The sequence below is a fragment of the Elgaria multicarinata genome, chromosome 1 (genome assembly GCF_023053635.1).
Source record: "Elgaria multicarinata webbii isolate HBS135686 ecotype San Diego chromosome 1, rElgMul1.1.pri, whole genome shotgun sequence".
Taxonomy (NCBI): domain Eukaryota; kingdom Metazoa; phylum Chordata; class Lepidosauria; order Squamata; family Anguidae; genus Elgaria; species Elgaria multicarinata.
The window spans coordinates 105,157,418-105,169,691 of record NC_086171.1 but is presented as its reverse complement, the minus strand read 5'-3'; the positions used below and the strand labels follow the sequence as shown (position 1 = coordinate 105,169,691).

Here is a 12,274-nt window from a genome sequence, read left to right as displayed (position 1 = left end):
GTGAATATTGTAGCATGTGGCGATCCAAAGGGAACCTTGGAGACGGCAATTTCCTCTTTTTCTGTGCAGCTATGTTTGACTCATACTGTCAATTTTACCCTGGAGAACATGGATCAGGTTTACTCTTGTGTTAAAGTTCTTACCATTAGGCAGATTGAGGCATCTGCCTGAAGCAGCAGATGCTGGGGATGGGTGGTGTGGTGATGGGGCATTGGAGAAGAGAGATGTATACACCCTGTGGTCTGACCTGCACCCCCTAAGCTGACCTGCTGTCCTCAGGTGTTCCACGATCACCAGTGTGAAGTAAGATTCAACTGCTAATCCAGTCAGTTTCTGTATTTGAATGGGGGCATCTTTTCCTTTGTCCAGGGACGGCATCAAGGGTCAGTATGGTCAGGCCTACACTGAGAAGTGCTCTCTGGACCTGTTCCTCTTCTCTACCATTGCAACCCGCTTGTTCAGCCTCCCCTTGCTCTGGCCCAGACAACAGTGGTGGTATTTAGGAAGAGCAATAGATGCCATGGCCTATTTTCTCACTGGCTCTCTGCCTGGCAAGTAAGTAGATGGCGGCAATAATCAGGAGCAGCAGGAGCTGGTGACAATGCTGATAAGAGGGTAGACTCATTGAGGGAGGGGGGGGCTACTGGGAGTGTCTTGCCCAAGCTGGCACTGCCGTTTGCCTCAGGCAACAAAATGCCTTGGGCTAGCCTGCCACTTTCAGTGCCATATTCATTGCACCAGGAGTCCATGTCCGGGAAAATCTTCACAGGTATGTCTGCAGTGTAGTCACAGCAGTGATTTCACTTGTTTTATTTATTTATTTATTTATTTATTTATTACATTTTTATACCGCCCAATAGCCGAAGCTCTCTGGGCGGTTCACAAAAATTAAAACCATCATAAAACAACCAACAGGTTAAAAGCACAAATACAAAATACAGTATAAAAAGCACAACCAGGATAAAACCACGCAGCAAAATTGATATAAGATTAAAATACAGAGTTAAAACAGTAAAATTTAAATTTAAGTTAAAATTAAGTGTTAAAATACTGAGTGAATAAAAGGTCTTCAGCTGGCGATGAAAGGAGTACAGTGTAGGCGCCAGGCGGACCTCTCTGGGGAGCTCGTTCCACAACCGGGGTGCCACAGCGGAGAAAGCCCTCCTCCTAGTAGCCACCTGCCTCACTTCCTTTGGCAGGGGCTCACGGAGAAGGGCTCCTGTAGATGATCTTAAGGTCCGGGCAGGTACATATGGGAGGAGGCGTTCCTTCAAATAACCTGGCCCCAAACCCTTTAGGGCTTTAAATGTCAATACCAGCACTTTGAATCAGGCCCGGACCTGGACTGGCAGCCAATGAAGTTGTAAAAGGACTGGCGTAATGTGATCTCGCCAGCCAGTCCCTGTTAGTAAACGGGCTGCCCTGTTTTGTACCAGCTGAAGCTTCCGGACCGTTTTCAAAGGCAGCCCCACGGATAATGCATTGCAGTAATCCAAACGAGAGGTTATCAGAGCATGGATAACTGTAGCTAGGCTATCTCTGTCCAGATAAGGGCATAGTTGGTATATCAACCTAAGCTGATAAAAGGTGCTCTTTGCCACAGAGTTCACCTGTGCCTCAAGTTGTGTATGTACCTCACTCCATGGTGTATGGATGGTAGTTTCTTTTGCCTGGAGATAGTATGTACACAAACCGGTGGTACAGCACCAGGTATATCATGAAACTATGACCTAGTTCTCACTGGGCTACACCATTTTAATTTGAAGGAAGAGGCTGATATATACCTGCATAAAGAAAACTAAAAGAGAAGTCTAACCTAGTTTTCACCATGAAATGTTGTTTTTTCTACATGGTGTGTGTGTGTGTGTGTGTGTGTGTGTGTGTGTGTGTGTGTACACACAGAGAAACTGTCAGCCACGTGAGCTCTGGAGCAGCACAGGTTTATCACTTCACTGAGAACTAGGTCCAAGGTTTTTGTGCATTCTTAAAAGGGTTTGTAGATTCTCCACCATAAACCTTGGCTGGGGAATTATTCTTTAGACAGCCCCTTTCTGAGTGATGTCTTGCACCTTTGGTCAATGACTTCTGGAACTTTCTGGAAATTCTGGACTGTGGACTCTGATCCCCCACAGCCCCAAGCTTGGCTCTGCCTTGAGTGCTGATGGCCAGCGTTTGTAACTGAAATGGATGTTTCTGAGGGCTAAGCTGCAGGTGATGTGTTCCTGATCATTTTATTTTTATGAAAAACTAGCTGTGAGAGAGGGCCGGACTATGGGGTGGGTGGGTGCGGGGAGTCTGCGCATAGGACTGAAGTAACACTTTGCTACGGGAGGTGACTTTTAACCCTTCCCTTATGCTATTTTCCCTATTAAAATTACATACACTTCTCTGCTGTTTTGTCCTGTGGGTGAAAACTCTACCTGATTTTTTTTTCCTGCTCTGGAATTTTTCTGCCATCCCACAAGTGCTGCTGCACTGATCCAATCTGGACACACAATTGTGGGTGCTTTTATATATATATATCAGGAGAACTGTGGGATTGTAGATCTCCCACATCATATGTAGCTTGGTTCTAAGTTGCTTCTGTATAAAGAAAATAGCTTATTAACAAGATGACACATGGAAAGTATTGGCCGCCCTCATGTGGCGGCATACAATTTGACAGTCTGAAGTCAAACTATTCAGGACATCAGTAAGGAATGCAAAGGTTGGTAACATCTTTTGCATGTCCTATAAACACATCAAAATGCTTTGGCTATGATGGATTGTCTCTTGTTTCTTGCTCCCTTGTATTGTCTGAAATAACTTTTGTAAGATCCGTCCCACAAAGGTCATATTGAACTATTGAGCTTTCGCTTCTCTGGCAGAGAGAATCCAGAACAGCAGGTAGTGGAGATCTTTGTACTCCCTGAGCCTTCTGCAAGGCAAGGTCCAAAGAGATGGGACCTGTTACCACCTCCTCCTTTCTTTTAGGTGGAAGGTTCAGGACTTAGATTTGCAGTTTCCAAATGTTAGGTGTAGTCTAGTTATAGTTCTTCAGTGGTGGAAGAAAAGCACTCTGCACGTGTTCTATCCATGCTGTTCTGTTCATGACTTTATTTCCCTCAGAGATAATAGTTGTGTTTCCTTTTCCCCAACCAAGAATGTGTGGGAATGAATAAAGAAAGCAGAATGATGTAGCTAGTTCTTGATGACTCCCCAGCCATACGTTCATGAAACTATACTTCTTATTTATATGTGCCATTAAATACGAGGTGAGCTTTGGGATTGTTGTATTATTTATTTTATTTATTTATTTATTACATTTTTATACTGCCCAATAGCCGAAGCTCTCTGGGCGGTTCACTGGGCGGTTGTAGTTGGTTATGGCATTAGATTAGTTCTCAAGAGTCACCTGGTTGCCAGGACTAGGATTCTGGGCTGAAGTGCTTGGTGTTCTGACTCAAACTGCTTGCTGTTCTGTCTTCCAGTGACCCAGGGAACGGGCAGTCTTGCTTGATCTGTAGGGCTCCTAGTTTAAGTCTTACGGCCACCTGGCAGCTTAACGCCAATGCACTCCATCAGCTTACACTGGCCATAAAGGACAGTTCTTATAGAAAAGTATGATTTGGCAAAAAATAATGGGTTCATACAGGGACTAATGGAAAGCATTTCAACCTCCTTGTACTCTCTAGTTCAGGAGCGCATGATATGGTATCCTCCAGATGTTTTGGCCTACAACTCCTATAAAATGCGTGACCATTGAGCATGCTTTAAATTGTAAATGTTTTTAAAATTATGTTTTATTTACGTTTTGCTTTGTGACCGGCCTAGAGAGCTTCATCTACTTGGTGGTATAGAAATGTAATAATCAATCAGTGCTGATGGGAGTTGTAGTCCAAAGCATTTGGAGGGCACCATGTTGCCTACCTGTGCTCTAGATAACTTTAAGTGTGCACGCTAACGCTGAAAACCAAAACGTTGCAGAGTACATCTGGTGAAGAGGCTGCAGAACTGTAGCAAGAAGGAGGAGCGGTTCTAGCACAATAATTGTTTTTTGATTGGCTGCGCATTTCCTTTACATTTATCACTCCAGCCATTGTTGGGTATTTTATGTTTAATGTTCCAGCAAACGTTTGGGATGTGTAATGCATTTGTACTTCAGCAATCTGGCTGTACATTTCTGTTACCTTTACCTCTTGCCTTGCTAATGTGAATTATCCTGTAAAGTATCTGAATTGGTGTGTATATATTACCTAATGTATCTGAATTGGTTTTTATATATTACCTACTTTTCACAGTCTACCGCTGCCTGGAAAAGCTTGTATCACTCAAATAATAATCTTGAAGGTGCCGCAGTGGCTTTTGCTGCCACATACTAATCCAAGTACTGTTACGGAATTAGTCCATCAAGAGTAAGTGAGCAATTCCTATGCAGTAGCCTTCCCCAAACTTGGTGCTTTTCAGATGTTTTGGACTTCTACTCCCATCAGTCCCAGCCAATGGTCAGGAATCATGAGGATTGTAGTCCCAAACACTGGAGGGCATCAGGCTTGGGGCCAGGTTACCTGAAGGATTGTCTCCTCCCAATGCACCTGCCTGTACCTTAAAGTCATCTTTAGGAAGCCTTCTCCAGGAGCCCTTGCAAAAAAAGTGGCTACCAGGAAAAGCGCCTTTTCTGCTGTGGCACCCGTTATGGAAAGAGCTTCCTAGAGTGGTTCGCCTAATGCCTCCGTTGTGCTCTTTCTGGCGCCAGGTGAAACCCTTTTTATTTTCCCAAGCATTTTTTGCATTCCAGTTTTTAGTTCTGCTGTTTTAAATCTGATATTGCATTTTAAATCTTTGCATTGCTGCTAGGTTTTACTCTGGTTGCACTTTTAGACTGAAGTTTTAAGCCATTATATTTTATGCTGCATTTGGGGTTTTAATTTTTGTGAACTGCCCTGAGATTTTGGCTCTTGGGCAGTACAGAAATGTAATCAATCAAACTAAATTAGGCCGGGGAAAGCTGCTCTGGAGAATTGTGAAGGGTCAGCCAACTGGCAGAAGGCAGCTAGCGAAATGCAAACGCACGCAAAGAGATGTAACAGGAATAGCATCAGATAACACAGTTCTACACTCTTGCAAATTTCTGGCAGTTGATTTTTTTATGAATTAAAATTTGAGGCGCAGTTCATTCTTACACCTGAAAAAGGTAAGTAGCAGTAAGAATTATCCACCAACAGAGGACTGCCCCAATGTTTGTGTGAGTTGCTGTATCTTTTCTGAGCCAGAAAACTCTGTTGTGTCTTTGAACCAAGTAGAGCTGAATGATGTAATCACACCCGATGTTGAGAGGTGGCAGAGTTGCATACTCTAAGCAGAAGCTAATTGGATGGAGACACGGCTAGAGAAGTGACTTATTCAGGGCAGCCTTCTCTGTGGGTGAGTCATTTGGGCTCAAATAAGCATATATATCTATATCTATATCTATATCACATTCTAGCATGCCCATGCACACTCGTTGGGAATTACTGCCTTGTTCATAGAGTTAAATAAAGTCTGAACAACACTATATTTATTACAGGTATTGGGTTTTGTTAAGGAGTAAAAAGTTGCAAAACAAAGGGGTTAATACCAGGGAGTAGTCATGAGAGCAGTGAGTAAGACATAACTTCTAAGGGCTTGTGGAAATAGGCTTTTTGGAGGGGAGGGGAGGGGTGGCTTTGGATATGGACTTCACTTGAAACTATTCTGTTGTAGGACATTTCTTTCAGGTCACATCTCCACTGCAGAGAATCTAGCTCTCAAACCACAGTTCTGAAGTTCTTGTTAACAAAGTTTCTCGCCTTGCTCTTCCATTCTTATAGAGATCATAGTGTGTATGTAGTTGGATGACTATTATATTGATTGGATACTGCCTATGACATTGCTGATGGCAAGAGGCAAAATTCCATTCCTACCATGGCTATACAATGCTTCTACTGAGCTGAAAATGTATTTTTAACCTTACTTTAAAAAAGATCAAATCTGTAATGAGTGCAAGTGCTCATTTAGCCCTCCATAAAACCTGCAGAAACTTCTCCTGAGCATCCCACCTTACAGTGCCATTTTTTTATAAAATGCTTTTCTTTGAAGGATGTATATTTTGAAGTGGAAGCAGAAGATCCAGTTGGTTTTGGTGATATAGGAGAAAGGAGGCCCGCCTGCACTTACTTGCGGGGGGGGGGGGGCAATGTTTACGACAACCATCATTTCAATCAGTCAACTGACATCCATATAACGGTATAGAAATCACATAATTAACACCATATGTAGAATTTCTTTTGATTTTATTTTCAGTTCCATACTTTAGTATGCATTAAAATATTTCTATTAAGTTTTAACCAAAGCGTATTTTTGAAAATAGCATGAAAGAAGAATCTTTTAAAAAAATTAAAATTGCTGCATTTTTGAAAATGTTTATAAATTCCCAAAAAAGTTTAAATTTGTATTGATGCAAATAACAAACAGATAATTGCTGATTTGTGAAAATATTAACTTGCTTCAATTTAGTAGTCCCATAAGCTAGATATGAATATTGAAGCTAAGGTTGGTCAAGGCATTTCAATGTCTAAGATAGGATTAGGGATGCTTGAGGAATTCAATCTTTGTTCATTTTGATATAAACTTTCCTGTTTTGCTCCTTCCGGATTAATGTACAAATCAGAAATTAGTTATCCACTAGCTTTCACGTTTCCTGAATAAAAAAAAAGACATAAAATGCATTTCAAATGTGTATTGTTCATGCACTGGTTATTTCACGGTTGGACTACTGCAACCTTCTTCTCACTGGCCTTCCTTCTTCTCACATCAGTTCATTGGTTTCTGTTCACCACTCTGTTGTTAAGATCATCTTCTTGGCTCGCCGCTCTGACCATGTTACTCCACTTCTGAAATCTCTTCATTGGCTTCCAATTCACTTCAGAATCCAATATAAACTTCTCCTGTTGACCTACAAAGCTTTTCACTGTCTAGCTCCTTCCTACATTTCCTCTCTCATCTCACACTGTTGCCCCGCTCGTGCTCTTCGCTTCTCTGATGCCATGTTTCTCACCTGCCCAAGGGTCTCTACTTCCCTTGCTCGGCTTCGTCCATTTTCTTCTGCTGCCCCTTATGCCTGGAACGCTCTTCCAGAACATTTGAGAACTACAAGTTCAATCGCAGCTTTTAAAGCTCAGCTAAAAACTTTTCTTTTTCCTAAAGCTTTTAAAACTTGATTTTGTTCTGACTTTTATACTGTTAGTTTTACTCTACCCTGTGTCTGTTTGGTGCATTCTCTTCCCCTCCTTATTGTTTTATGATTTTATTAGAATGTAAGCCTATGCGGCAGGGTCTTGCTATTTCATTGTTTTACTCTGTACAGCACCATGTACATTGATGGCGCTATATAAATAAATAATAATAGTAATAATAATAATTTTGAGAGAAGAAAATATATCTCACACAGAAGAGGGCCAGGATCTCTTCTTGATCCTCCCAGAGTGCAGGACATGGAATAACGGGCTCAAGTTAAAGGAAGCCAGATTCCGGCTGGACATCAGGAAAAACTTCCTGACTGTTAGAGCAGTATGACAATGGAACCAGTTACCTAGGGAGGTTGTGGGCTCTCCCACACTAGAGGCCTTCAAGAGGCAGCTGGACAACCATCTGTCAGGGATGCTTTAGCGTAGTTTTCACTGATCCTTCCTACCCACTGCAGTCCTCTGAACATATTGTTCAGTAGAGTGACCATATGAAAAGGAGGACAGGGCTCCTGTACCTTTACCAGTTGCATAGAAAAGGGAATTTCAGCAGGTGTCATTTGTATATATGGAGAACCTGGTGAAATTCCCTCTTCATCACAACAGTTAAAGCTGCAGGAGCTATACTAGAGTGACCAGATTTAAAAGAGGGCAGGGCACCTTCAGCTTTAACTGTTGTGATGAAGAGGGAATTTCACCAGGTTCTCCATATATACAAATAACAGCTGCTGAAATTCCCTTTTCTATGCAACTGTTAAAGATACAGGATCCCTGTCCTCCTTTTCATAGGGTCACCCTACTTTAGGGTGGATTCCTGCACTGAGCAAGGGGTTGGACTCGATGGCCTTGTAGGCCCCTTCCAACTCTGCTATTCTATGATTCTATTTAGAAACATGTGGAACCAGACTAAGATCATTACAGATAGGGTTTGTTATTGTTTTGTCCTAGAGACAAATCGAGGTGCGCAACGACTCCATCACACTTGCTTTTATACTTTATATCGGCTCTTACTTGATTAGTCGGAACAATGCTTTCTAGTCTAAAAGTTTCCACCCGAGCTACTTTACACTACTGCACCGCTCCGGGGGGGGGGAGAAGAAGCTCCCCATCCCCCGGAAATAGAGCTGGTTTTTCCAGTCTCTTCCGGTAAACATGAGGGCTTTTACTTTAGAGGTGCCCGTAGACTTATAAAAACAAGCCTCTAAGTCAGCCTTCCTCAACCTGGGGCGCTCCAGATGTGTTGGACTACAACTCCCAGAATGCCCCAGCCAGCTCTGTAGGGAATTCTGGGAGATGCAGTCCAACACATCTGGAGCGCCCCAGGTTGAGGAAGGCTGCGTTTAAGTCATAAGCGTAGAATTGCCAAAAGCGACTCCGCAATTGTGCGTCTACTGGCCAAAAGGGAAGTTCAGGCTGTGCGACGCTCTATTGCCTTCCCGCCCTATCTCTATGTGGTCGCGCGTGCGCAGTGCCCGGGCCCTACCTGGGCGTCCGCGTGAGGCGCGGGGCGTGGCTTAGCGTTTGGGCGCGAGCCGCTGTTCTGTGACGAGAGCGGCTCCCTCGTTCAAGCGGGGGGAGGTGGGAGGTGGGAGGAGGAGGAGGAGGAGGAGGAGGATGAGGATGTCGTCGACGGAGTGAGGGAAGCGGGGTCATGGCTGCGCTGTTCCCGGCGAAGGGAGCGGGGGGAGGCGAGGGAGGAGGCGACCCCAGCTCCGGCGACGAAGAAGACAGGGCTCCGCCCGTGGCCGTGGGGTTGGGAGACTCTCCGGGCCCCGGTTCCGACTCGGACAGCCGTTCGTCGTCGCCGGTGCCGCCGCCGAGCTTGACGGAGCAGTTCGAGAGGGCGGCGCAACGCGTGGCGGCGCTGGTGGCGGCGGCCAGCAAAGAGCAGCTGCTCTACCTGTACGCGCGCTACAAGCAGGTGAGGGGGCGGGCGCGAGGGCTCGCCGGTGTCGGGGGCGGGCGGGCGAGCGAGGGGGGCCCGCCCTCTCTCCCGCCTCCCGGTTCCCACCGCGGCCGGCCACGTGCTTCACGGCGCCCGCCAGCAGGACGTGAGGGCAACAGCACCCCTTTCCCTTTGCGGCCTCCAGCAATTGATAATTGCAGGTACACTGCCTCTGAATATGGAGGCTCCATCTAGTGGTCCCTTGAAGCGCTTCTCCACGCTTCTTCTACAATAATATTATTAGCAAAAGGTTTATTAGAGTGCCAGGTGCGGTTGCGTTCTTCCTCAGGGCTTTATCTAAAAAGCAAAGAAATCTTTTGTATCATATTTACAATTAGAGGCATTTTCCAAGTAACTATGCCTTAAAAATTTATAATGCTCAATGCAGGAATCCACCCTAAAGCATCCCTGACAGATGGTTGTCCAGCTGCCTCTTGAAGGGCTCTAGTGTGGGAGAGCCCACAACCTCTCTAGGTAACTGATTCCATTGTCATACTGCTCTAACAGCCAGGAAGTTTTTCCTGATGTCTAGTTGGAATCTGGCTTCCTTTAACTTGAGCCCATTATTCCGTGTCCTGCACTTTGGGAGGATCGAGAAGAGATCCTGGCCCTCCTCTGTGTGACAACCTTTTAAGTATTTGAAGAGTGCTCTCATGTCTCCCCTCCATCTTCTCTTCTCCAGGCTAAACATGCCCAGTTCTTTCAGTCTCTTCATAGGGCTTTGTTTCCAGACCCCTGATCATCCTGGTTGCCCTCCTCTGAACACGCTCCAGCTTGTCTGCGTCCTTCTTGAATTGTGGAGCCCAGAACTGGACGCAATACTGTCAGCAGACTCTCTCACTTGAAATCTTTTCCCAAAGCCTCAGATTGTTTGGTTTTCATTGGAAAGTGTCTTCCCTGGGAAAAGAGAAGGGTACCTGAGGGTGAAATCTTCATGTGTTCTGTCTGCTGGTGGAACAGTATCCACCCGTGAAGAGACTGCACCCTCCCACCCATGTTCCCCAGCAACAGCACCTTCCCACCCATATTCCCCAGCAACTGGTACACACAGGCTTACTGCCTCGAGTACTGGAGATAGCACACAACCATCAGGGCTAGTAGCCATTGATAGCCTTTGCCTCCAGGAATTTATCCAACCCCCTTTTAAAGCCATCTAAATGGGTGGCCATCACTACATCTTGGGTTAGAGCCTCGTGTGGTGCAGAGTGATAAGCGGCAGTTACTGCAGCCAAAAGTCTCCCCATGGCCTGAGTTCGATCCCAGCGGAAGCTGGTTTTCAGGCAGCCGGCTCAGGTCGACTCAGCCTTCCATCCTTCCGAGGTCAGTAAAATGAGTACCCAGCTAGCTGGGGGAAAGGGAACCACGACTGGGGAAGGCAATGGCAAACCACCCCGCTACAAAGTCTGCCAAGAAACCACTACATCTTGTGGAAGTGAGTTCCATAATTTAACTATGCACTGTGTGAAGAAGTACTTCCCTTTTATTTGTCCTGGATCTCCTACCAATCAGCTTCATGGGATGACCCCAGAATTTTGAGAGAGAGAGAAAAATGTCTCCCTATCCACATTTTCCATACCATGCATAATTTTGTACACCTCTTTCATGTCTCTCCGTAGCCTCCTTTTTTCCAAGCTAGACATTCCCAGTTGATGTAACCTTTCCTCATAGGGGAGATGCTCCAGCACCTTAATCATTTTAGTTGCCCTTTTCTGCACTTTTTCCAGTGCCATAATATCCTTTTTAGGTGTGGTGACCAGAACTGTATACAGTATTCTAAGGGTGGTCGCACCATAGGTTTATATAAAGGCAATATGATACTGGCCGTTTTATTCTTAATTCCTTTTTTTATAATGCCTAACATGGAGTTTGCCTTCTTTACAGCGGCTGCACACTGGGTGGACATTTTCATCCACCACAATCCCAAGATCTCTTTCTTGTTTGGTCACTGCCAGCTCAGATCCCATTAGGTTATACTTGAAGTTGGGGTGTTTTTTTCTTTTGCTCCAGTGTGCATCACTTTACAATTATTTGTTTGTTTATTTATTTAGCACCAACAATGTACTTGGTGCTGTACAAAATATACAAATAAAACAGCAGTACCCTGCCTAGAGGCTTACAGTCTAAAATCACATTAAAACATATGAAGGGGGGAAGGGGTTCACAAAACAGAAATAAGAGAATAATCATAGTAATAAGAACAATAAATCAAGCTAAAAATAACAAAAGCTATTGAAAACAAATGAGTTTTCAAACGCTTTTTAAAATCTACGATGGAACTCGTGGTACGTACATGCTCTGGAAGAGCATTCCAAGCAAACGGGGCAGCCAGAGAGAATGGGTGAAGCCAGGCAAAAGAGATAGAAGCTCTTGGGCAGGAGAGCAACATAACATTTGAAGAACGGAGGGTACAAGGGGGATGGTGGAGTGAAATGAGAGAGGAAAGATAAGAAGGTGCAAGACCATGACACGCTTTAAACATCAGCAAAAGAATCTTATACTGAATTCTATATGGGATCGGAAGCCAATGAAGAGATTTCAACAAAGGAGAAACATTGCTTACACTGAACCACATTTGCCATTTGGATGCCCATTCTCAGTTTTAAGAGATCCTTTTGGAGCTCTTCACAACCCCTTTGTGTTTTAACAACCTTAAATAATTTGGTGACGTCAGCAAACTTGATCACTTCACTGCTCGCTCCTAATTCCAGATAATTTATGAATAAGTTGAAAAGGATTGGTCTCAATACTGATCCTTGTGGGACCCCACTACTTCCCTCCATCAGGAGAATTTACCTTTTATTCCTACTCTGTTTTCTGTTATCTAACCAGTTACTAATCCATAAGAGGACCTATCCTCTTATTCCATAACTGCTAAATTTGGTCAGGAGTCTTTGGTGGGGGACTATATCAAAAACCTTTTGGAAGTCCAAGTAAACAATATCCACCAGATCACCCCTGTCTACATGTTTGTTGACACTCTCAAAGAATTCTAGTAGATTAGTTAGACAGGACTTGCCTTTACGGAAGCCATGTTGATTCAGCAGGGCCTGCCCTTCTATATGCTTACTAATTTTGTCTTTAATAATGG

The 12,274-nt window shown here is 44.4% G+C and overlaps 2 protein-coding genes across 2 annotated transcripts in view; both read left to right on the top strand.

Annotated features, from left to right (window-relative positions):
* The window catches only part of STX6 (syntaxin 6), a 590,646-nt gene that overhangs the window by 283,253 nt on the left and 295,119 nt on the right, over positions 1–12,274 (top strand). The window lies entirely within an intron of this gene.
* ACBD6 (acyl-CoA binding domain containing 6) overlaps positions 8,878–12,274 on the top strand; it is a 132,158-nt gene continuing 128,761 nt past the window's right edge. The window contains exon 1 of the mRNA XM_063134468.1: positions 8,878–9,162. Within this exon, the coding sequence (XP_062990538.1) occupies positions 8,893–9,162 (270 nt within the window). The 5' untranslated portion in view covers positions 8,878–8,892. The remainder of the gene's footprint in view (positions 9,163–12,274) is intronic.